The following is a 25,347-nucleotide window of genomic DNA, read 5'->3' on the forward strand; positions in this document are numbered from 1 at the left end:
GGGGATCTGACATTCTCACACCAATACACTTTAAATGAATGAATGAATGAATGAATGAACGAACAAACAAATAAATAAATAAATAAAATTTGGGGCATTTTGGTATTCCTAGAGTGAGTTGTTCCAGTGGGAAATGAAGTCCCATTGCATGTAACCATAGGCTTGGGAATCTTGACACTACGTGACCGTGTTTGGGGAGACTGTAGAAGGCAGAACGTTGCTAACGGAAGCACAACATGGGGCTGGCTTTAAATGTTTTTTTGTCTCACTCCACTTCCTGTTTGCTTTCACCACTTCCTGATGATGGTTGAAGGTTTGAGCTCTCAGCTTCCTGCTGCAGCCTGCCTGCTGCCATGTCTTCCAACCATGACAGACTCTCATCCTTCTGGAACCATATGCCAAAATGAACTCTTCCCATAAGTAGTTTTTGATTATTGTGTTTTATCACAGCAACAGAAAGTAATTTATACAGAAGTTGGTACCAGGATCATGAGGTATGGCTAACACAGTCCTGACCATATTCTTTTGGGCAAGATTGTGGAAGGAGTTTGGAACTCTGGGCTAGAAAAGCTGTTCATTGCTCAGAGTTTAACAGGCTGTCCTGGGGAGTTTGTAAACAAATGTGGAAAGTGGTGTGGATAATGGAGGCCTGGCTTGTGAAACGTCAGAGCAAAGTCTGAGTCTTTAAAAGACTACCAGGTGCATTCATGTGGTATATTTTAATTAATAATCAGTGGCTTCTAGGCAGCTGGAGCTGAAGAATCACCTGTTATCAACAAGAGGCCAGCATCGCTGAAGCCTGTGGAGCATTTCTTTGATTGGACTGATGTAGGAAGGCCCAGCCCACTGTGGGTGATGCCAACCCTGGTGGTCCTGGGTAGTATAGGAAATCAGGCTGAGCAAGCCATGGAAAGCAAGCCAGTAAGCCACACTCCATGGGCTCTGCTTCAGTTCCTGCCTCCAGGTTCCTGCCCTGTTTGAGTTCCTGCCCTGACTTCCCTTCCTGATGGACTGTAACCTATAAGCCAAATAAATCCTTTCCATCCCCAAGTTGCTTTTGGTCAGTGTTTTATCATAGCAACAGAACCAAAGTACAACAAGAGCTGACAGGTACGTTGGCAAGCGTGGGTCCTTTCAAGTACTCGCTGGCTAGGGGAAGAATGGAGTGGGTGAACTGTAGAGTCAAGAAAGAGATGGGTGAGTGGAGGGTTGTGGGTTCTTTGGTTAGCTGGCTGGTTCTTTGGTTAGTTTACTGGTTGGCTGATTGGCTGGTTAGTTTATTGGCTAGCTAACTGGATGATTCACTTGCTCCAAGATGGAAGATAAGCAAAGTGTAAAGAAACCTCTTGGGTGGTGTGGTAAAGGATGGGGAGGGTTGGCCTTAGGCTACAATGAGCAGGAAGCACAGTGCCTCCCCTGTGAGGGAAAAGAGGAAGAGCTTCACAGGGTTTATGTGCCAATTTGCCACACATCATTTATACTTCAAGTTCTCAAACCCAAAGGCAAGACAAGTAGCAACCAAGGGAAGGCAGATCAAGTCAGATGATGAATGTCAGTTTTGACATGGGGAAACTTGAACATTTTCTGGGAAGCAGACTGAGTTTGGGGCTTGCTTTGCAAAGCAGTTTTTCCAGAAAGAGATTTTGAAATAACTAAGAGCTGATAGGAACTAAGCATTGCCATCAGTGGGTCAATAATAGTACATGCTGTTGTAATAAAGATACTGTGCAAAAATTCCTCACTTTCCAAGAGATGGGGAAGTATGGCCACCTCCTCTTCATCATATGGAAAATAAAAGGTCTGAGGCTCAAAGCTGGCTGTGACACTCTGGCCTTGGTAAAATTACCCACGGCACTCCTGTACTGCGTTCCTTCCCATTTGTGTGTGTGTGTGTGTGTGTGTGTGTGTGTGTGTGTGTACACATTTTACACCTGTGTAAACAGAGACACAGTATCTTACCTGGCTTGTTTAAGGTCTTAAGGTCATACGGTCTGTCAGGATTTGAGCCCAGGTCATCACAAAGCATAAGCTCTGAGCCATTATAGAAAGTGGGAGAGGCAGGCCAGAGTAAGGTGTCTGAGGACTGGCAAGCTGCTAATGCATTTGAGAGTGTGTTGTTTTCCTGAATGGGCTCAGCTGCCCACTTTGTGATGCTTCACATCTTTTCTCTAATAAATAGGACAGAGATGAACTTCAACCCACACCAGAGCTCAGTTTACAAAGGTAAAAGCTCTTAAAATCCAGATGAACTCTCATCATATACCAAATGAGGGTGGTGGCTGGTCCCAGCGGCACTCAGCCAGCACTGAGTGGTGTCCCCAGGATGACAAAGTGTCAAAGGACAGTGACACGCACTGAGGCTCATTTACGCCCCACAAAGTCCGATAGAGTGTGTCTTTTCATTCAGGACAGTCGACCAGGCCATCGAGTGCCTGTTGCCCGATGAGCGTGTATCGAGGGTTGGGGCTGAATACCGAACATTCCGACTAAGTGAGTAATAGCTGCTCCTGCCCTTGGGGGAACCCACCTTCAGATGGGGAAGCTATTGGGTGATCAGAGAGAGAGAAGGCAATCCGTGTGAGGAGACAAGAGCCTGGGAGTGCAACCGATGAAGCGGTCCGCTGAGTGACGACGAGGTGAACTTCCCACGAAAGAACGAACGGGAAGTGGGCAGTAAGCAGTGGAGCAGAGAGGAACTGGGAGGAAAAGTGAGGACAGCTGAGAAGTGGCCGGAGATGCACCGACAAGGACGGATCCCCAAGAGCCCTCGTGAGCTGAGCCAGGAAGAGCTGATTTGAGGGAAGGAGGCCCAGGGAAGCTTCCTTTTTTCACACTGGGGTGCAGTTAGCTGCTTGTGGGGTCTCCTGACTGCAGGTGCAGGGTGAATTTGAGGAACTGGAGACAGGGCAAGCAGGAGAGGCTCCCCAGCCTCAGACTCTCTAGAAGACCTCAGTCACAGGAGGGCCGAGAGAGAAGGGACCGGTCCAGGGCCACCTAGGGTCTAGACTGGCTGGATTAGTGACTGGCTGTAAGGATGAGAGACAGGAAAGAAAAGACAAGCTGGAGCCCCAGAGAGCCAGTGAGTGACGAGGTGGAAAGTGTGTGTGTGTACAGAGAAGTAGAGGCTGCTGACCTTCTCTTACCCACAGGAAACAAGAAAGGAAATGTGACCTGCCCGACACCGCTCTGCAGGAAATTGTTGGTCCCTAAATGAAAGGTCTGGCTGCTTCCCAGAGCACGACACTTTTCCTGAGAGCTTTCCACCCTCGACCTCCACAGTCCCTTCTGTCAGGGGATGTGGTTACTAAAGTGCCCGTTGTCTGTGTGGTCAGCGGGGGGTTAGGTGTGCAACCGATTAGAGTCCCTCCTCAAAGCTCTCAGCCTGTGGCCCGGTGCCTATTCATTTGTGAAGGTGAAGAGTGGTGTGCGGGGTATTTACCACATCTCAGGGAGCCCGAGGTAAACTGTGCATTCACTGACAGTAGGAGGGGGCAGGTTAGCTAAAACGCCAAGCCTTTTTGCTCTGGAGCGGAATGATAACTTGGCCCACGGATGCTGGCTATCTCATTGATCAGTTCTGCTCCTTGGCAGGGCTTCCAATTGGCTTGTAGCTGAATAATTACAATGGGAGAGATCAATCAATCGCTACATAAATACACATTGTGGTGGGGACAGTAGAGCCCTGGACCTATGGGGACAATCATATCAATATCGGATGTTGGGGAAGAGTTTAGATGCCCTCGCTCTACACTTACCAGGGCTGGTGATCAATAGGACAATATAGAGCAATGTCTGCTCTTTGTTCCCTCTCTACAGGTGGCCTCGTGCCCCTTCTCCCCTCCCAGGGAGTCAGGATGCTCTACCACTCACCCCCTCCTCCACCACATCTGCATTCCATCCCATCCCATCTTTCCTAGTCTTGTTCTCTCATTTCTAATGCTTTACCTCCCCGAGTTCGTGGGACGGCTACCCACAGCTTACCCACGAGGCAGACCAGTACACAGTCCAGAAAACCTTTAGCATTCAATGCTTGAATGAACAGAGAATTTATTTACTCTTCCAAGTAGAAGTCACAAGCAAGGCATTCTGCCAGGTGCTGAAAATACAGTGGCATTAGTGGGCACAAAGGAAGGAAACTCATCCCACCCTCCCTTGCATATGCAAGTGCACATCCGGCCATCTCTGTAACAGTATCCCATGAAGCAATGGTGCTGTAGCAGTTAGTTGGGCATCATAACGGTGATTGATATTTACCGAGCAGAGATGAGGCACTTGTGGCTTTAACTCAGATGCTTCCCTCAGGGCATACAGCCAGGAAGACAGGTTAGGCATGTGCAACAAAATAATGCTGTAGCATCTAGAGCGAACGGGGCAGAAAGACGAGGCTCATTGCATACTGGCCTGGTCAAAGGGTCCTTCCTGGAAAAAGAACACTGAGGCAGGCTTTTGAAGGGTGGGTAGGATGTAACAGCCAAGGGAGGCATTCTGGCAGCAGGGCTTATGGAGGGTGCTATGTGGCAGGCAGAAGAGAACCACAGGGAAGAGTTTAGGGTACTCTCTGATCAGAATGTGGAGGCAGCTGCTGACGTGTTAATGGTGCAATGTTGGCACTCTCTGGCTCTTTTCTCAGGATGTCTGTGCCATCCTCAGGAAGTAGGATGTTGGTAGAGGAGAAGCCATTACTTCTAGGAGGTTGGCTTAGCTTTTTGAATCATCTCTGACACCATTTTCCCAAATACTTTGAAAAAATAGGGAGGCAGCCTCCTTCCGGGACTTCGTTCAGGAGCTGGCACTCCATGGGGATGAAATTTCAGAAGCATGTCTTTGAGTGAGGCTGTCGGGGTGGGGGGGTGAGTGAGTTAGCTTATCATTATGGCCTGGAGCTGGACTCCACCTAGGTTTGTGACAAGCCAAAAATGCCCCATAGTCCTTCTCACCCCTCCTACCAGAAAGTTGTGCAACATCACAGATTTCTGATGTACCAGGAGCCATGAGCGCCCCGCCTCATAACTGAAATACAAGCCAATGACCACATGGGCATCTGCCCTTTGTCTTCAGCTCCCAAAAGACACTTTACGTACAAGTTATCCCTGCCATGAGGAACAAGTCTCTGAAAGGCTACCAGGGTCCCCAGAGATGAGTGCTTCCCTTAAACGGCAAAGGATAGCCTATTTGTTTGTTCTTGGGGGTATCTGGGGACAAGGAAAGGGGACACTCAGTAGCTCTATTTCTGGGAAAGCCAATTCTGCTTCCTGCTAAGCAAACACCACACAGGCCCCCGAGTAGCTCAGTGAGGCACAGACGTAAAACTGGCTTTGCTGATGGAAGAAGTGAGATTCTGAGATTCTTGTTTCATCTCTGCCTGTTGTGCTTTTGATGTGAAATGGCTCCCGCCGCTGGTGTGTTTGAATCCTTGCTCCCCAATGATGGCATGGTTCTGGATACTTGTGGACTCTTCGGGACTACGGCCTAGCTAACAGAAGTAGGTTGCTGAACATTGAAGGTGATAGCCACTTCAGGTTCTGGCCTGAGTTTCGGCTTACTGATCCACCAAGGTGTGAAGTAGTCATGCAGCAAGCCCCTGTCACCATGGATTCAGGTGCCCATATGGCCACCAGGATGGATGAGTCACGAAGCGAAATAAACCTCCCCTCCCTTCAATGCTGTAGTCATACAGCCTAAAAGCAAAGGTACCCCTGCCCCAAGACTGGATGCTACGAGGGGCCCAAGCTCCTTCCGGGATAAGGAAAGGAGGGGTGGGAAATTGTCAGTAAAGTGCATCTCATGCAGCATGCAGACCTGAATTCAGATCCACAGCATGCATGTAAAAAGTCAAACATGCCAGGACAACCTATAACCACAGCACTGGGGGAAGAAGCAGAGATAGGGGACCCCCGGTACTTCCTGCTGGTCAGCCTACCCAGCTGGCAAGCTCCAGGTTCAGTGAGTGTCTGTGTCTCAAAAGAAAAAAGGTGGAAAGGCCAGAGAGATGGCTCAGCAGCTGGGAGCATGGATTGCTCTTGAAGGGGACCCCGGTTTTGTTCCTAGCACCCACATCTGGAGTCTCACAGCTGCCTGTAACTCTGGTTCCAGGGAATTCAATGTCCTCTTCTGGCTTCTAAGGGCATCTGCCACTCCCACCCAGACACATGTACATGCACATCATTTTCTTTTTAATGAAGGTAGAGAAGCAATTGAGGGAAACACCTGGTTTTGACCTTTGGCCTCTATACCCACATGTGTGCACACACATGTGCTAATGTGCACATACATGCACAAACAGACACACACAGAGAAGGAATGACCATAAGGAATGAGAATATTTCCATAGTTTTCTTAAAAACAAAAACCCACACTGGGCAGTCGTGGCGCATACCTTTAATCCCAGCACTCTGGAGGCAGAGGCAGGTGGATCTCTGTGAGTTCAAGGCCAGCCTGCCTGGTCGACAGAGTGAGTTCCAGGACAGGCTCCAAAGCTACACAGAGAAACCCTGTCTCAAAAAAAACAAAAACAAAAACAAAACAAAAAAAAAAAAAAAAAAAAAACAGAAAAAACAAAAATCATCCGCCCAGTGAATTTGACCCTCCCACAGAATTCAAAGTCTTCCACAACTGGTTCATTTGCCTCCATGAGCAAATAGTGCCCGGAAGCTTTATTGTTTATAATCACCTTTTATTCGGATTGCAAATACTATTAGCCAGTTTAATCACCTATTTGCCAAATTGGAAACTATTTTTAAGGACCAATCCACTCTCAACAAAGATGCTTTGCCCGAGGGCTTCCCAGAGTCCACATCTAGACACCTTGTGCCTTCCCCGCAGCCGAGTCCGAAGGACACAGTTTCTGATCATGGTGGATCCGCAGTGAGGGCTCAGCCTACCAGGAAAATGCCTTTGAAGGTCATAAAATGCATCTGGCTGTATAAGTTCTGGTGCGTATGCTAAAATAATCAGTCACGTTGCTTTACAGTCACACCTCGTACTCTTGTTCTGGAAAATCAATAAAGTGAGGAGAAGGACAGAGACGTGCATGACTATTGAAAAGAGAAAACAAAACAAAACAAAGAACCAGTAATATTCTGTGGAAATAGTCCTCAAGGAAGTGCAGACCTAGTTTTCATAAGCAGGCATGGTTTTTATCTCCACACTCATCAGCGCCTTATTAAACTGAAGTATCCATTGTATCCCAGGCAAAAATGCAAAAAAGCAAAAGGGTGGAGCAGCGAGCATCCTTCTCTGGGAGCTCCGAGGCACTGGAAATTATCCACGGCCTTTGAAATGTATTTCTAAACTGCCCATTATTCACACTCTTAATGTGCTGTTCCACCGAATGTTACCAACTCTAATGGGCCTTTGCCTGGGACCCCGCCTCACCTGAAATAGTCTCCCTCTTCAAAACTGCCCACTCTGTTCTTCCCTGCATTTCAAGCACCAGCAAAGGCCCATCTGCTGGCAAAGTCATGTCTGACTGGCAGGTGACTAAGAAAGGCTGACAGGACTGGAGACATAGCTCGGACGATAGAGTGCTTACTTAGCACACCAGAGGTCTTAGGTTTGATCCCCAAGATGATATAAAGCTGGGCATAGTGGTACATGGCTGTCATGCCTCAAAAGACAGAGGCAGGAGGATCAGAAGTTTCAGGTCATTCTTGACTACATAGTGAATTAGAGGCTGGCATGAGCTATAATGAGACCCCATGTCAAAAAAACAAAACCAGGTCAGGCATGGTATATGCTGATAATCCCAGCACTCAGGAGGCAAAGGCAGGGGGATGTGTGTGAGTCTGAGGTCAACTTGATCTAATAGCAAGTTCCAGGCCAGCCAGGTTTATGTGGTGAGACCCTGTCTCAAAAAAACAAACAAATAAAGCAAAAACAACAATAAAAAACAAAGGCTAAAGGCTGTAGAGGTGCATCAGTTATTAAGAGCACTGGCTGCTCTTCTAAAGGACTGTGGTTCAATCTCCAGCACCCACATGGCCACTCCCAACTTTCTGTAACTCAAGCCCCAGGGAATCTGACTCCCTCTTCTGGCCTCCTCAGGTACTGCATGCAGGTGGTAGATCCATTCGCAAACCACGCATGAACAAAAAGGGAAAAATTAAAGCAAAAGCAAAGGCTGAAGGACTGGGTCTGGGAGAGGAGAAACAAGAGTCATTCACAAAGCTCCAGTGAGGGCCCCACACTGCTTCTGGAGTGCATTTCCAGGCTTCTGGAGCACTCTGTCAGGCCCAGGGGCTGCCACTTAGAATGAGTAGGGGGGTCTGGACAAGAGAAAGAATCACCGTTTGTGGATAGATGTGGGATTTAGCCAATTTTTCAGGAGCAGTATCTAGGTCCACATAGGCCGACATCGGACGGTGTCAAAGCCACCCAGGTCCAGAAGGTTCTGTGGCCATCTTTGCTGCTGCCTACACCATGCCCACGTGTTTTGGTAGCATCTCTGATGGGTAGCGGGGGCGGTCACACACTCCGAGAGCGGCATCCCTGCCTCCTGACTGAGCCAATGTGCTGTTTGCTGTACCTCTGATGTTGAACTTCGAGCCAGAACTCATTGCGGGCCCTAATTCTGCCTCTAGACTCCATAGCTTTCCTGTCCTGTGGGGAAACCCTTGCAACCTGAGGGTTTAAAAAGGTGGGGGAGGTAACTTTAACCTCTCAGCCTCTGCAGCAGTGTCCACTTTTTACCTGCCCAAAGATGCAGCAAGCTGTCTTTCCCGGGGGAAGGAGGGCTTGTCTTTCCCTCCCACCGTGGCTGCGAACAGCATTACTCCATCGAATAAATGTGGGAATACCCGCGGAGTAAATGAAGTTGACTAGGCGTCTCTCCTGCAGAATTTTCCAGGGCCTTCGATCTTCTATATATCTCCAAGAAGGGCGGGCTTCGCGCTAACACTCCAAATATGGTTAGGAACAAGAAGCTGGGAATGGCGACCAAACCAGTTGATCTTGGGTCTGTGAATGCTGACTTTGTGAGCCTGGCCACTTTGTCCTTCTACCTCTGATTATATCAGGAAACACAAGTGTCCCTTGCCATGTATCCACATGGCCGAATTTCCAGGACCCCAACAGACATCAAAACACAAGATTCTTTAGTCCCTTACAGAAATTGATGCAGGCTTTGTATACACACATATCTTCCTTTGTGCTCTAAGTCACCTCTAGGAGACTTTTTTTTTTTCCAAGACAGGGTTTCTCTGCATAGTTTTGGTGCCCTGTCCTGGATCTTGCTCTGTAGACCGGTTGGCCTCGAACTCACGGAGATCTGCCTGGCTCTGTCTCCAGAGTGTTGGGATTAAAGGCATGGACCACTGCTGCTCGGCCTCTAGACGACTTATAATAGACGGTACGATGAATGGACAGGCTAAGTAAATGCTGTGCTCTGTTGTTTCGGGAATGATAGCAAGGCAAAATCTGCACATGTTCAGTACAGGTGCAAGCATCATAGACTTAGCCCCATCAAATGCCATTGACGTACCAGGCAGGCAAAGCTCAGTCTAGCGATGGGCAGAGGCTGAGGAGCTGTGACGTGGCAGGAGGTACCAGAGCGCTGCTTTGTGCTGGTAGATCCAGTGTACGTCTGCATGTGGCGAAGTCAAATTTGGTTTTTTAGTATTTTTTTAAAAATGTATTTATTGGTGTTTTTCCTACATGTATGTCTGTGTGAAGGTGTCAGATCCCCTGGAACTAGAGTTTCAGACAGTTGTGAACTGTCATGTGGGTTCTGGGAATTGAACTCAGGTCCTCTGGAAGAGCAGACAGTGCTCTCAGCCCCTGGGCCATCTCTCCAGCCCCCCCCCTTTTTTTAATTTCTACCATATTTGTTTTATTTTGTTTTCGTATTTTAATCTGAGGTTGGTTGAATCCATGAATACAGACCTGAACATATGGAGGGCTGACTGAAATGCTTTTCTTGCTCTGCCGTGCTCTGGGTTTCTTATCTGGCACCCACATTCTACCCCAGTGGTTTATCTTAAATATGTCCTGGCAGGAGATAAGGCTCTAGGATTGGAACTCATTCTCTCATACAGAAAGCAAGCTCTCTTCTGAGAAACTTCTGAGCACAGGGGTGGAGTTTTCCACGATAATCTCAAGTCCTAATAATCCTCAAACACGTTTTAATTTAAACTAGACTTAGAAGCATTTATCAGCACACCACCTCACTCAGATTCCTGTGTAAATGTTGAGCCAAGTCATACCGCTGCAGCCTAACGCCAGAGCGTTAAGCACAGCCTGGCGTTAAAAGCTCTTCTACCTCCCCAAGAGAGACCCCGCCACCTCACCGTGTTCACCTCGGAGGGTTATGCTCTGCCCTCTTCATACTGCCTTCCGTGCTGATCACACCACCCTTCCAATCCCCACACAAGACTGACACCCCAGCTTCCAAACCTCCTTGCCCAAGGAACACAGCTGCTTCCTGGGACCCCCTGTACTTGTTGAAAGGAGCAATTTCCCACTTTTTTTTTTTTTTAAGCAAAATTACTTTTTGTTGTTGTTGTTGTTGTTGTTAAGTATTCACACTCCTTAAAGAAATAGGAAAGTTACAGAAAGGCTAAAAGAAGAAAAAAAAAAATCTCCCCTAACCCCACCACTGAAAGAAGCCTATTATTAATAGTTGGGCTTTTTCCTCACACTCTCTCTGACGGGATAAAGAAATCTTTATCTACCCCAGGAATCCAGCTGCCAGGCCTGAGGCATTGCTTGAAAGTTGAAACACACTTGTACTTAAGGGTGCCTTAAGCAATATTCAACTCAACTTACTTCTTGGAGTAAGAATTTCAAAGAATTTTATTCAGAAAAAAATGATGTCTTCCCCCACCCCCATCTCAGAGCTGGGCATGAAACCCGGGGTTTTGTTCATGCTGCACAAGCGCTCTACCAGTGAGCTGTGTCCCCTGATGACAATGGCTTGCAATCTAACGGGGACGAGACAATGGTTTAGTGGGAACAACATGAAGACCTGCGTTAGGACTGGCTTCGAGCATGAGGAAACAGGTGTGGCAGAATCCGTGGGCTCCAGGCTCAGTAAAAGACCCTGTCTCAGTAAATAAGGTAGGGGACAATATAAGAAGGCACCCAATGTGCGCCTGCGCGCGCGCGCGCGCGCGCGCGCTAGTCACTGAAGTATAAGCTTCATATCCTTGCTGCTAACATAATTGATGCCCCCAGCTCCATCCCCAGTCCTAGTGAAGAAGCCCTGACCTACCAATGCCCCAGACATGCCACTTAACCAAGCATCAGTCAACTTAAATGGACATCATTGAAAAATGGTACCAGTTCAGTTTAGGGGAAATGATTTAAAAAAAAAAAATATCACACCTAGTTTATAGCAGTCTCTCTTTAAGTAAAATGGAGTTATTTTGTCTTTCTCCCAAATCCATTCATATACTTAACAATCGTTTACCTATTGTTACTAACAATCATGGTCTCTGCTCTACAAGGTGAAATAATTATAAAGGCAGGCACCAAGCTGCCTCACCCTGCACACATGAGGTCTTCAGGAAGCAAGTGAGGCTCATGGCGGAAGGTTTGGATTTCCGTGCGACCATGAAGTCTAACTGAAGGCCAAGGGAGAAAGGACTGGCAGAGACTCGGGATCTTCTGCCAGCATTTATTAGACAGCTATGTGCCAGGCTCTGTGAGTGAAGGAGAAAGCAGACAGAGGTGGGATTCTCGGTGTCCTGGAGGGATGCTCCACCAAGAACACACCCCTGAGCTCAGTGTTGAAGGACAGAACAGAGGAAACGGTGTTCTAAACAAGCAGACTGACTGTGTGCAGCATGGGACATTCTCGGCACTGCCCAGTCGAGTGTGACCAATGCGCAGGCTGTCGGGAGAGACTGGGGAGACGGAGTGGCTGAAGCAAGAGAGGCCACTCGGGGAATCCGGAGCTGGTGAATATGGGCTTGTCAGATTGACCTCATTCAGCCAACATTAGCAGTGCCTCTGCCACAGCTCCAGGCTTCAGAACTGCAATGAGAAAGGAGATCCTGCACAAGCCCTTGAGAGACTCACAGGCTTGAAGGGATAGGACACAACCTCAGGTCCCTGGTGCCTTTATCTCTCTGCTCAGCAGTTAGGCTACCCATTTCAGTCTCCCCTGGACTGGTCAGAGGGATCTCCTAAAGGAGGTCAGTTAGGTGCATCCAACCATCATCCCACAGGACATATATGGACAAGGATTCCATAAATTCAGTCCAACACAAAATCTTAAACTTAACTTTTGTTATTATTATTATTATTATTATTATTTGGTTGTTGTTGTTGTTTTTCAAGACAGGGTTTCACTTAATAACAGCATGGCTGTCCTGGAACTAGTTTTGTAGAACAGACTGGCCTTGAATTCAGAGAGATCTGCCTGCCTCTACATCCTGAATGCTGGGATTAAAGGCGTGTGCCACCACCACCACCACCACCACCACCACCACCACCACCACCACCACCACCATCACCACCGGTCCTTAAACATCCTTAAAACATGAGGTAGGTGTGTGTGTGTGTGTGTGTGTGTGTGTGTGTGTGTGTGTGTGTGTGTGATTTTCTTTTGTAACTCAATTGTACTGTTCTCAACTATGAATTTTACAGATGACTATGTTGTGCGCCAGTACCCATAGGTTGGATACCCCTGGTAGATGATAGCCCATTAGAACACACCACTCTTCACAAACCCTCTTGGATACAAGACGACTGTGAGGGTCTCTCTTTACCTCAAATTTCTGGCCTTTGACCTCCTCCCCTAGACACACACACACACACACACACACACACACACACACACACACACGCATATGTATAGATGCTCATGGGAAATGTAGCCAGAGGGTTGGAAGCCTTGCCAAAGTCAAATTGGGGGCTTCTAATGGCTGCCTAGCATCTTGTGTGGAATAGGAACATGGGTGGTCCAAGCATGATTGTTGCTGAGCTGAGTGGAGGCACACATACAAGAGTACCATAGTCACAGCCATGGCCACAGCCATGCTCTCCATTGTTTCCTCCCCAGCAATTTTCACCTTTGTAGACATGGAGCTCCACCCCCGCCCCACCCCCACCCCACCCCCACCCCACCCTGCCACAGCCGTGTTGCCCTGTCTTTGGCTCATTTGATCCAGATCTCCTGTTCCTCCGACCTTATACCAAGACCTCCCACCATGCTGGCACACATTAACAGGTCGATAAATGTTTCTGTGATAGCAAATGGATGCTAAACTCTGACTTCCTATTCACCACCTGTGCTCCATGCCTCTATCTTCACTCTGCGCCTTTGAACCTCGTTATTAATAGGGCCTGGGAGCAGATTACACACACGCAGCTGCCTTGCCGGATGGTGTGGCCCTGAGTCTCTGCAGAAAGCTGATTGGGAACACCCAGCCACACAGCTTATCGAGCAGGACATGGGCCCTTTCCTTCATCAGAGTAATGGTAACGTATGCAACTCACTCATTCGCTCATCAAACATTTATTGAGGCCATGCTATATGTCAGGCACAGAGCTGAGAATTAACACAGAAACGAAAAAGACACAGAGAGGGGATGTAGAAGTGGGCATCAGGGAGGCATTGATGCTGCAGGACCGCCTGGGAGACTCAGGGGGGTGCGGCTTTGAGCACTGCAGAACACAGCTGATGACGCATTTTCTTTTTTGAGACAAGATCTTATATAGTCTGGGTTGCTTAAGGATGGCCTCGAACTTCTCATCCTCCTGCCTCTACCTCCCCAGTTTGGGTATTACAGATTTATGCCACCATACCCAGTCTTTATGTGGTGCCAGGGATTCTGCCCCACTGGGGCTTTGTGAACGGTATGCAAGCACTGAGCTACAGCCCCAGCCCACAATCAGAACATTAATGAGAGACGAGAATACACATAAAGCCAACCACTAAAGACCTCTCTTTTGCAGTGCAGGGGTTCAAACCAAGACATCACACATGCTATTTCTGTGCTCCTCCTCTGAGCTATCCTCTCCACCCCCAAACACGTTTTCCTCTGCTTTTCGGTTCCGTAGGTTGGAGTCATAGTGGCTGACATCTATTATGCACCTTCTGCATGTTATGTGCTTTGTTTTGGATTCTACAGGGCACAAAAGTGCATTGAAGTGGCTTACAAGGCTGGGGGCAAGGGGTAAGCATTTGCTCTTGTTTTCACATGTGGCTAGTTTCAGTGCCAGATAGGCCATGCTGAGACAGAAAAGTTCAAAAAATAATTAAACCAGCTAAAAAGCAAAAGAGCGCTGGGATTGAAGCCGGGTTTCAGAGCCAATTTCCAAGAAGTCATTTCATCATCAGAGAACATCAAACGTGCATTCCACTTTGGGCTATGCAAATTCCAAAAGAATAATACCTCACATTTGCATAATGCTTGATGTTTTTCAAAGTGCCTTCCCAGTTATTAATCTACAGCAGGCTTTATTACCACTAGAAACATAAATTGAAACTCTCTTCCAACTCTATTATTTTTTTCCCCCGCTTTCCCCTTAAAACCCGGAGAGACCTAAATCCAGGTGGTTGGGAATACATAGGCAGCGCTAGGAAGTGTAGCTGACGGCTGGATAGACACAAACGTAGCTCATTGTGAGGTCTTTCTCTTACAGTCATCACTGGGGCCGGATTAAGAAATCTGCTGTTGAATTAACAAACCGGCCGGGAGAGACTGTGTAGCTCAAATTCGAGATTCTTTCAGGATCCCCAGCTTCCTGGGCACTGCACCTTGCACCTCCGTTTGGAATGTATTCCCTTCTGTAATGGATAAGACCCTTAGGGAATTCATTCTGCCACTTTGTCCTTACGCCTGCAGACATCCCTGTCCCCAGCTTGCTACAGAGTTTGTCCACCACAGAGCTCCTTGTCTTTAATGTGCTGTGAACCAAGAGGCTGCATCCCTTGTCAACCCAACCTGAAGAAAGGATTTCAAAAAGCAAGGTGAGACGATATGACAGGGCTTGAGGAAACACTTTCAGCCATACCTAACGCCTTTCCAATTTTCTTCTTTTTCCATCTCTTTCAGACTTAATTATGTGGAGCGTTCTCAGTCACTGAATCACCAGCATTTCCTGACACTTGACTCTCATGCATTTTAGCAAAAGATTAACCTGGCTGTTTGCTTTTAATTCTGAAGCTGTGTTAACACCCAGCTCCCTCTAGATTAGACAGGAAGAAAAACACATGCCGCACACCCCACCTGGCGCCACAGGCCCCTGGGCCGAAGTTCTAGCCATGCCGCACTCCCTAGGGTTGGCTGCACTTACCATTTCAGGAGGGCCAGGAGCGCCACAAACAGGGTCAGAGTAACCATGGTGCCACTCGCTTCCAGCTTGAGAAACCCCCAAACTTCCATTGTTCCTCTGAGAGCCCAGAGAGGTGGACAGAGAGCGTTGATCTCCTGCCCTGTAGGAGTCCTGATCTGTGTGCAGGTGGTGGAGAAAGAAACGATAACCAGCAGCAGGTCACATCAAGTGGGTCCCCAAATGTGCTCTTTCTCAGAATGTGCCTTTATAAAGAGGAAGGAAGCAGAGGGAGAGACAAAGGGTTTCGGGGCAAGGCGATGAATCAGCAACTTTATTTTCTTGATGACTGTGTTGTCAATAAACATTTATGTTAGCTTCCCCAGAAACAGCAACAGACAGTCGGGACCAATGGTCACTGAGAAGCAAAATGCTTGTAACCATTGGCCGCTCCTCTAATAAGCATTCCTCAGGGAAAGAACCCCTTTATGGTTTCCCTCTGTGTACCTTTGTCAATCCATAGTTCGGGGATGACACAGATTGGGGCATTCTGGATGTCCCCCAGAACCCAGGGACCAGACACCAGCTGGATGGAAAACACTATCTGCTTTGCAGACAACTACCTCAAAGTTCATTGGTTATCAAGTAGAACCCCCTGACTCAAAGGTGTACTCAGAGTATTGGTGCAGACCACAGATCCTGCCTCGGGTGGGCGTTGTCAGCATGAGTTGGCGGGTTTCTTGGTTGTCTAAAAGCTCGGGCACAGTCATGCATGGGTTGATTGTTCTAGCTCTGACCTGATCTGATAAAAGCCGCTGGATGATTTTATTTGCTTATTAGTCAGTGTGTTTTATCTTGAGAATAGATAGAAGGCAGGGTGAGGAGAGATCCACTCATACAGCATATATAAACTCAGTGTCTGCCATACTCACAAATGGTGCTGGCACCTAATCCTGGAGAATTCTCTTTGCAGATGGGTGAACGGTAAACATGTCTACAAATAAAGAGATAATTACTGCTGGAGAACAGTGTTGTGAAGGTCCTAAAAATGGAGCTGTGAGACAGCCTGTGGGATGACCCACTAGGAGGTATAGTGCAGGAAAACTCTAGAGACGAAAGCTGTCAGCTGAGATTTGCCTGTGAAAGAGCATGCGTGCCGTATAAAGAGGGCATGGATGGAGGCCCGATGGTGGGGAAATCTTCCTACAGTTTACTACAGCAAGACCCATGAGCCTAGAGGACAGAAGACCCACTGGGGAGGTAGTGGAGGGAAAGAGCAGGTGTCCATAGAGGCCAGACACCCCCAGTGCCACAGTCCGAAGCCTCACTTTATTTCCTGTGCCATATGTGCGTTCATCACAGGTCCTTCAAGCTACAACTGAGAGAGTCCTCGTAGACAAGAGCAGAGCGATCGCTCTAGAGACCGCTGCCTTCATCCAGAGATGAGGAAGCTTGGTGTAGACTAGGGAGCTAAATTGGAGTTGATGGATGGGAAAGAGACGTGGGGGTGAACACTGCAGGAAATCTCCGTGGATTGATGTGAAAGGGAAGTGGAAGACACCACCTCTAACTCCTCGTGTGAGCTCCAGGAGATGGAGAAAGCCAAGGGAATAGAAAAAGTATTGGGGGAATCAAGCTTTATTTTGGTTCTGTAAGGCGGAGATGCTTAGGGGCATATGAGTAGACTGCCGAGTCAGAACGGAACCCTTGTAAGAGTCAGTCATGACCAGGCCATCTGTGGAGATCCTGCTACATGTCAGTCACTAGTCCCCAAGCTGTCGTGTGTTCCAACTCATGCAACCCTCACGCTCAGGCTTAGCAGGGCAAGCCTGCAGATTAGTCCCATTTTACAGTAGAATAAACTGAGGCACGTGTGTGACTTCAAAACCGCTTCTTTAGATGATAATATTCAAATGTGGAAGTCCTCCATACTATGCTGGCTATGAATTACAGAAGGATCACTGTACTACTGGAAATGAAAGATTGCAGTTCACAAGTCCTTTCCCAGCTCTCAGAATGCCTGCCTTCTCATTGTGGATGCCTGTTTTGTGACCCCAATCCAGTGGCTCATCTGGATTCAGATGTCCCAGACCCTTTGGATCCCCTTTCTCCCTGTGTTCCATCCCACCAGTCTCTATACTGTGACATCAATAGGCCTATGTGTTCTCTCTCTCTCTCTCCTCTCCCTCTCCCTCTCCTCTCCTCTCTCTCCCTCTCCCTCTCTCCCTCTCCCTCTCCCTCTCCCTCTCCCCTCCCTCCCTCTCTCTCTCTCTCAGCAGGCTTTTTCTCCACAAGGTCAGATGGTCTGCTATCAACTTAAGGAGCTACCATTCAGAGCAACAGCAAGTGCTGTGGGAGCAGCAACAAGTTCATGGCCAGGGACTCAGAGGAGGAGGGATGACCTCAGATGTGACTGAACTCAGTGCATCGTCAGACCAACACTCAGGGAAGAAATTAAATTTATATATAATCCCCCCACAAGGAGTCCAAGGTGAAATAAGTGTGAGAAAGGTTGGCATAAATATCAATAAGTAAGTTTATTTACTGTAGGACTGCTCGAAGCTGTGAGGTTGCTGATGTGCCCTGGGAAGGTCAAGAATGGGATGTGGCGAGCATCATGGCCCAAGTGCATTTGACCACAGAATCCTCCTTCAGAGGCATTTGTTAACATACCCCGGATGGAGTATGCTAAGGAGCTTGCTTTGAGAAATGTTGATCATGGCAAAATCTTTTTTTTTTTTTTTTTTTTTTTTTTTTTTTCGAGACAGTTTCTCTGTGTAGCTTTGCGATTTGTAGACCAGGCTGGCCTCGAACTCACAGAGATCCGCCTGCCTCTGCCTCCCGAGTGCTGGGATTAAAGGCGTGCGCCACCACCGCCCGGCGGCAAAAACTTATTTATAAAGGAGGAAGCAGAAACTCAGAAAAGAAGACTGCCTAGAATAAGGCTCCACAGCTGTGTCATGAGACCAGCTAGGTCACCCGTCCCATCCTGAATGTGTCCCTCACACCACCCTGTGGGTGTGGCATGCTCACACCTGGCATGCCCCTCCTCCCACTGCTCATTGCCAGTGCTTTGGTGTGCAAGTGGTCAGCCCAGAGATGTCCAGCTTTCTGAGGGGCTACCCACTCCCCTAGGGACCCTGAGTTCATGTGATCATCCTTGTAACAGTTCTGGGAGTCTCCCCAAGTGATGTGTGATCTGTCGAAACAGCAAGTGCTATGAAGAGATGGTGGTCTGATTAGTTTCTGTCAGAGTGACACAAACCTGAACATACCTGGGCAGAAGGAATCTTCATTTAAAAACCGCCTCCGTAGGATTGGCCTGTAGGCAAGTCTGTGGGGTAGTGATGAATGTGGGAGGGTGCAGCCTGCTGTGGGCGGTGCTACCCATGGTTAGTTGCTCCTGGGTTCTATAAGAAAGCAGGCTGAGTCAGGCAGTGGTAGCGCATGCCTTTAATCCCAGCACTTGGGAGGCAGAGGCAGGTGGATCTCAGTGAGTTTGAGGCCAGCCTGGGCTACAGAGTTAGTTCCAGGATAGGCTCCAAAGCTACACAAAGAAACCCTGTCTCGAAAAACCAAAAAAAAAAAAAAAGAAAAGAAAGAGAGAGAGAGAGAGACAGAGAGAGACAGAGAGAGAGAGAGAGAGAGAGAGAGAGAGAGAGAGAGAGAAGGAAGGAAGGAAGGAAGGAGGAAGGAAGGAAGGAAGGAAGGAAGGAAGGAAGGAAAGAAGGAAAGAAGGAAGGAAAGAAGGAAAGAAGGAAAGAAGGAAGGAAGGAAGCAGGCTGAGCAAGCCATGGAGAACAAGCCAGTAAGCAGCACTCCTCCACGGCCTCTGCATTAGTTCCTGCCTCTGCTTTCTGGCCTGACTTCCCTGGACGATGGACTTCACACTGTAAGATGAAATAAACTCTTTCCTCCCCAAGTTGCTTTTGGTCATCGTGCTTTATCACAGCAATCGAAAACTAAGACGATGGCCACACCCTTCCTATGTCTGCAGCGATAATACTCCAAGGACTGAGGCAATCAACTAACCAGAATCGGGTGGAGAGGTCAGAAATAAGTGGCCTGAAGGATTTTCAGTGGAGAAGTAACATAATTGAGAATTTATTACAATTCTGAAGTTCATGAAGCAACACAGGGATGCTCTGTTGAAGAACTGAAGTACAGCCCCCAATGTATCACTACATTTTCCCACGTGGGAAAAAAAAAAAAAAACTCCCTGTATCCATACCATTTTACCTGCCATGAAGTATTTCTCACTTCCACATCCAGAGAAAGGTGTCAGCGACTACTCATGACTCTACTCCACTGGTATGTTGGGGGTCAATTAGCCGGTCCTCCAGTTGGTGGTCAATTAGCCGGTCTTCCAGTTGGGGTCAATTAGCCGGTCCTCCACTCAGCGGCATCTACACTGTTTCCAGTTTTCTTGACTTCATATGTACTCTCAGAGGTGAGATTGCTGGTGCAAACACAGTGCTTCAAAAATACTGGGAAGCGTTACCCTGCGCCCAAGCAGCATGGCTTCCTGTCCCCTAATCCCTGGAACACTGTGTGAAGGGGTCCACTGAGACCACATAGTGGTTACCCCAAGGAACCTTTCTCTTGTCTCCACCCTCTAAGTCTGTCTTCTTTCCCTCCCACCCCGAGGCAGACATTTCCCCAAAGTTGAGTCAACTGTTTTGACTTAAGTCTTGTTTCTTTTTAAAGCTTTCCCTCCATTAATTCTGTGATATTTCCTCCATATTCCCCGTGTTTAAAAACTGCATGTGTGGATGTCTATGTGGTGCCTTTCCTTCTCAGTGGAAGGGTCCCAGCTGCTCGGCGCTAAGCTTGACGTCTCTGACAGAAAAGCAAGGCAGAGATGAAAAGAGGCGTCTTCAGAGTACGCTCATTGCCAGGCAAGCCTTGAGCGAAGGGGTGTGATACCCCTTTTAGGGCTGTGTAAGCACCTCTACACACCACCTCAGAGCAACCCCAGGAGGTGGTGAGCAATACTTTTCATCCTTGGGCTCCAAGCTGTGGAAAGTGGGTGTCAATGATGTCAGACCTGACCCAATAGTGTCTGAAAATGAGGAGGCTCTCAGTACATTCTAGAGGCCAGGCTCAAGCCCCAGTCTTCTGACTCTAAGCCCATCAGAGAGTCTTTCTTTTCCCACTAAAACTAACGTCCCCTCTGGGTCTTGGAAAATTCACTGTTTGTGCAGTAAGTCCACGGTCGGACATTTGGTTTTCTATGGTGCTGGCTTCTTTGAAGCGCAGAGTTATGCAGTTACAAGAAGTGGCCTGCCCCCTCCTTGCAGAAGACAGTGGGGTCTCTGGGGAAGACTCAACCCCTCAGCTGTCCCAGTTCAGTCCCATCTCCTCACTGTCCCCCAATACTTTAGAGATGCCCTGTCCAGTTTTGGAGAACATACTGACAATTCCTAGGCACTAGGCACCAGGATTAGAATCTCAACGTACGGGAGCTAGGTCTTGCCAACAAGGAGTTCATCTCTGAGGATGAGCAAAGAGATCCTAATGCCTAAGTTCCATCAGCATTACAGCTTTGATGACGTACAGGGCACAGTGGAGATGAAAATCAGAGGGGAGGAGATTGGTGAAAGGTTTGAAACAACTGAGACTGAACATCAAGGTCGTCGTCATCGTCATCGTCGTCGTCGTCGTCGTCGTGGGTGTACCCAGCAGAGGAGCACAGCCCACACCGAGTCAAAGGCATCGGAAGTTGGAGGTCAAGGGGCAGAGTGGCAAGATACTCTGAGCCAGATCACGCAAGGCATTGTGGGCCAGCCAAGAAATTGACACTTCATTCTGGAATCAGAGATATTCTGCAACAGGAGATAAAAATTAGGTGGCAATGTGATCACATTTGCTTCTAGAAACATCCATAAGGAGGTAGATGGGATGGTTTATAACTCTGAGGAGTCCAGCCAGGAGGCTGTGAGTCATCGAGGCAGGAGATGATGCTCTGAGTCAGGAGGCATGGAAACTTGTGAGCAGGGTTAGCTTTGAGGGCACCGGAAAGGCATAATAAATAGCATTTTGTGTGTTGCAGTCGGGAAGGGGATGAAGGATGTCAAGGGTAATCCCTGACCTTCTGGCTTCTCCACTGAGCCCTGGACGGTGTCATGCAGCTCAGTGAGGATGGGGGGGTGGTGCTCAGGGGGTGTCCAGGAAAGAGTCTGGGCAAGAGAATGGCTCGGAAAGTAGCAGATCTATAGCAGTGAGGAGAACCTGAGGCAGGAGAGTGGCTTCCGTCTTGAGAGCCGTTTGCATATGGATGGGATGGGGAGCCATTGACTAAAACTTGCCCCAGAGCACACAGAATGGAGACAGTGTTGAGAAGTGGACTGCAGAAAGAACGTAAGACAGAAAGGCCCGGAAGATGGCTCAGTTGGTAACATGCTTGCTGTGCAAAAAAGGGATCCAAGTTCGATACCCAGAACCCACACAATAGAGCCAGCTGTGGAGGCACAAGCGTAAATAAAGTCCCAGTGCTGGAAAAGTAGAGGCAGGCGAATCCCTTAGGGCTGCTGAGCAGCCGTCCTGTCCTCCTGAGAAAGTCCAGGCCAATGAGAGACTCTGTCACTAAAACCAATGTAGATAATATCCCAAGAAACAACACCCAAAATTGACCTCTGACCCTCTCACGTGCGTGTACACACACCCAAACACACACAGACACAGACACACACACACACACACACACACACACACACACACACACACACACGGTGGTGTGGAGAGAAGTCTGGGAAAGAGGAGAGGAGGGAGGACTCCCAAGGGCAGGAAAACCACGGAGAAGCCATATTCAGTGCTGAGGAACACGAACGTTTTGTTCCTAAATGCCCTGAGTCCAAATCTTCACACCGCAGCTCTCTAACTCAGAAGGTCTTAGAAAGTTACATCACCCCTCCAAATCTGTTTTCCCACTGCTCAGGGGAGTGGGGACAGTGCCATGTGCCATGTGACGGCTTCAGCAAAACTTCCACACAGCAAGCACTTGACGCAAGCAATCTCTGTTTACCAAAGCTACTACCAAACAGAATGGCCAAGGACATTGACTGCCCCAGAAAGGCCAAGCGTGGAGGCTCGCAAAGTGTCTTAGGATTTGGTAGCTGGGTCATTCTGGCCGCCCTCATGATGACTTTGGGAGTGGTGTGGGGCGGGGGGTTCAGAGTTAGAGAAAAATAGGCTGAGAAGGGGCTGAGCCGGGTCCACTCTCCGTGCCTGGCATGATGTGGGCTGTAGCCTGCACTTGTAGACTTGTGAAAGACGGCAGCCATCTGTGTGTGTGTTCCCTGCCTGTGATAAGGGCAGAGCTCTCTCTTTGCTTCGGGGTTGCTATGGAGATATGGACAGGTGCGTAAACAGCTTTAAGGTCTATGTCAAATCTTGATTTTGTGTTGGTTGTGAGGGCAGGGACCATATTTTCTCTCTCTCTCTGTACAGCCTCACCGCCTGTCGCCTCGCCGTCGCCTCGCTCGCTGGCTGTCACTAACGTCCTCAGGCTGATCACTCCCCAGTCTGTTCTCTCCATTCTCATTCCTGAGTTTGAGACCAATATTTCCAGCTGCCCACTGGGTCCCCTCTGACAACACTCTCGCAGATGCTGCCGACTGGAAATATCGAAAACTAGATTCAAGGTTGCGGCTTCCACCCTGGTTTCACCTCACCCACATTCTGTCTCTGGAGCTCCAAGCAGAAGCTGGGCTTAACCTTGACCTTTACTTCCCCTTGCGCCCCCACCTCTCACCACAAGTTAATCACTAATCCCCGGGGATTCTCCCTTCTAAGTCTCTCTCATTATGCCCACAGGTCCCCTCTTCATCCACTGCAGCCCATGCCACTGGCTCCTTGGCGGCTGCTCACGTCAGACGGCAACCTAAGCCATGAGAACCCTGATCTGATGAATGAACAAGATTTCTGACCCCATTGCGCTTGTGGTTAGAGAGACGGCCGTTCTTCCTCCACCGACTCTCTCCTCCATGCTCTCTTACTGGTTTGCACATCTCTAGGTGGCCTTCCGCTTCTCATTCATTCTCTCAACCATGGTGCGCTGGATTTGCACGAGGCATTGACCGCCCTTGCTCTGTGTGCCTGAAGAACGTAGAGAATGCTAGCGGCCCTGAGCAAGGCTTGATATTGGACTGGATGATGTAGGAGAGATGTGAGATGGTGGCTGATTCTCCTCTAAGGAGTGGGGAAACCATTAAAGAGCTTCAAGCAGGGCAGTGAGGAGGTGCTCGTTAGGCCAATTGTATCCCATCTGGTCTCATCAGATGATACCCTAACACCCATATGTCAACACCACACAGGTCCTTCCGTCACACGAGGAGGCTGAAGTGACACGATCATTTAGATTTTGACTCTGTGTGTCATCAGAAGGCAGTAGACAGTGCCGTCAACCACAGGCTGCTCTTGATGCTGCTCTCTAGATACGGCGAAGCCTGCCTCCCTTTCAGCTCAGCCTCTCCATCAATCCGTGTCACCGACGATCACAGCCCGGGAGCTGTTGGCACTTCCTAAACGGTTGGAGATTCTCTTTTGGCACGCCTCATGGCTGAGTGTGGCCACATGTTGACAATGAGACACGGCTTTGCCCACGAACATGCAGAGTCAGCAGATGGCTCGACTGCCTTACGGCAAGTCAGGGAGCTTTCAGCGAGCTCGAGCCTGGAACCGTCATTTGTCACCTCCCGGTCACCAGGCGAGCCAGGCACTGAGGAGACAGACCGCATGCCTAGAAAGCAGAATGCGTAATCTACAGAGGCGGACAGCAGGACCACTTTTGGCCTTCCTTAGGTTGTCAGCCCTGGGACGCCCACCACAGGGTAGAGAGGGCGCCGTGACTTCTACACAGGACCAATAATGGGAGCTCATAGGGCAGAGGATGGGTTATCAGTCAGGAGTTTGGGCAGCAGCTGCCTCAGTGCATAGTGGGACCCTGTTGTCCCCACCTCAGAATGACATGGGAATTGGAATTGGGTCTACAGGGAAGAGTAGAAAGGATAATGTAGCAAAGAAATGCAAGCCATTAATAGATTAATAATAGATTAAGGAAGCAGATATGAAGCTGTCACTCTTATAATAGTCCAAACTACGGCATCCTGTGAGAGCTTCCACACGGTGTTTAGGGATCCAGGCTCCCTCTATCCTACGAGCTTGTTACTCAGTAGATCCTTTGATGTTCCTGCTGGATCACCCAGAGTCAACTAACTAGCCAATGGAAAAAGGGAGAAGAGGATGCTGGGAGGTGGTGCTTTGCAAGTCAAGCCTAAAAGTAGTATAAATGCTCTATCACTCTTTGCTTTGGCCTGGATTCAGACATGGGGCCACACCCACCTGCAAAGGAGGCTGGGGAAAGGAGCCAGGCCCAGGAGGAAAAGTCATTAGGTTGGAAGATATAGAGCATTCCTGTCACTGGTAGGGGGCCTATGAGCTATACACTCAATTCCAGAGACTCTTTTCTGGGGACAAGCCATCAGGACAGGCTAGCATCTAAGGTCTCCCCAAGGCTACATCTGCATAACCAGTTCAGGGGACAGGCGTGGAAAAGGACTAGCTCCCAAGGTGATGGTGTGTCAACCTCTGGCCAGTCTTCCCAACGGCCTAGAGCAGTGGTTCTCACCCTTCCTAATGCAGCAACCCCCTTTAATGCAGTTGCTCATGCTGTGGTGACCCCCAACCATAAAATTAATTTTGTTGCTACACCATAACTGTAATTTTGCTCCTGTTAGTAATATAAGCATCTGATATGCAGGGTATCTGGTATGCAGGATATCTGATATGGGACTCCGTGAAAGGGATAGTTGACCTTCCCAAAGGGGTCTCAACTCACAGGCTGAGAACCACTGACCTAAAGGCTGGGCTGGGATCTAGGTTCTGTTTTATCCCACTGCCTAGAGCCTGCTCCCAGCCCCACGGGGACTCTGAGGTTATCTGCATGTAATGTTCATCTTAGCCTGCCTCACTGACCATCTGGGATGTAGTACTACCTGGACCAAGGCTCACTTCCCCACACCCTCAGAACAGTGTAATTAAAGATGTGCTCTAAGGCTGGGGCAGTAGCCCAGTGATGGAGCACTTGCATGTATAAAACCTTAGGTTCAGTCTTCAGTACTACCAGAGAGA

The 25,347-nt window shown here is 48.6% G+C and overlaps 1 protein-coding gene and 1 long non-coding RNA gene across 3 annotated transcripts in view; one reads left to right on the forward strand and one right to left on the reverse strand.

Moving 5' to 3' along the window:
* The window catches only part of Tbxas1 (thromboxane A synthase 1), a 170,674-nt gene extending 155,176 nt beyond the window's left edge, over window positions 1-15,498 (reverse strand). Inside the window, exon 1 of one of the 2 annotated variants that reach the window (XM_028889303.2) lies at window positions 15,241-15,498. In XM_028889303.2, coding sequence (XP_028745136.1) covers window positions 15,241-15,329 — 89 coding nt within the window. In that variant the 5' untranslated portion in view covers window positions 15,330-15,498. The remainder of the gene's footprint in view (window positions 1-15,240) is intronic. The other variant, XM_037203632.1, reaches the window with a different exon arrangement.
* Window positions 14,007-15,244, forward strand: LOC119087592. The gene is made up of 3 exons (XR_005091058.1): window positions 14,007-14,117; window positions 14,790-14,914; window positions 15,000-15,244. It is a non-coding gene; the product is annotated as an uncharacterized LOC119087592 (long non-coding RNA).
* Window positions 15,499-25,347: the final 9,849 nt, after the last annotated feature.

Source organism: Peromyscus leucopus, chromosome 3 (genome assembly GCF_004664715.2).
Source record: "Peromyscus leucopus breed LL Stock chromosome 3, UCI_PerLeu_2.1, whole genome shotgun sequence".
In the NCBI taxonomy this organism is placed as follows: Eukaryota; Metazoa; Chordata; class Mammalia; order Rodentia; family Cricetidae; genus Peromyscus; species Peromyscus leucopus.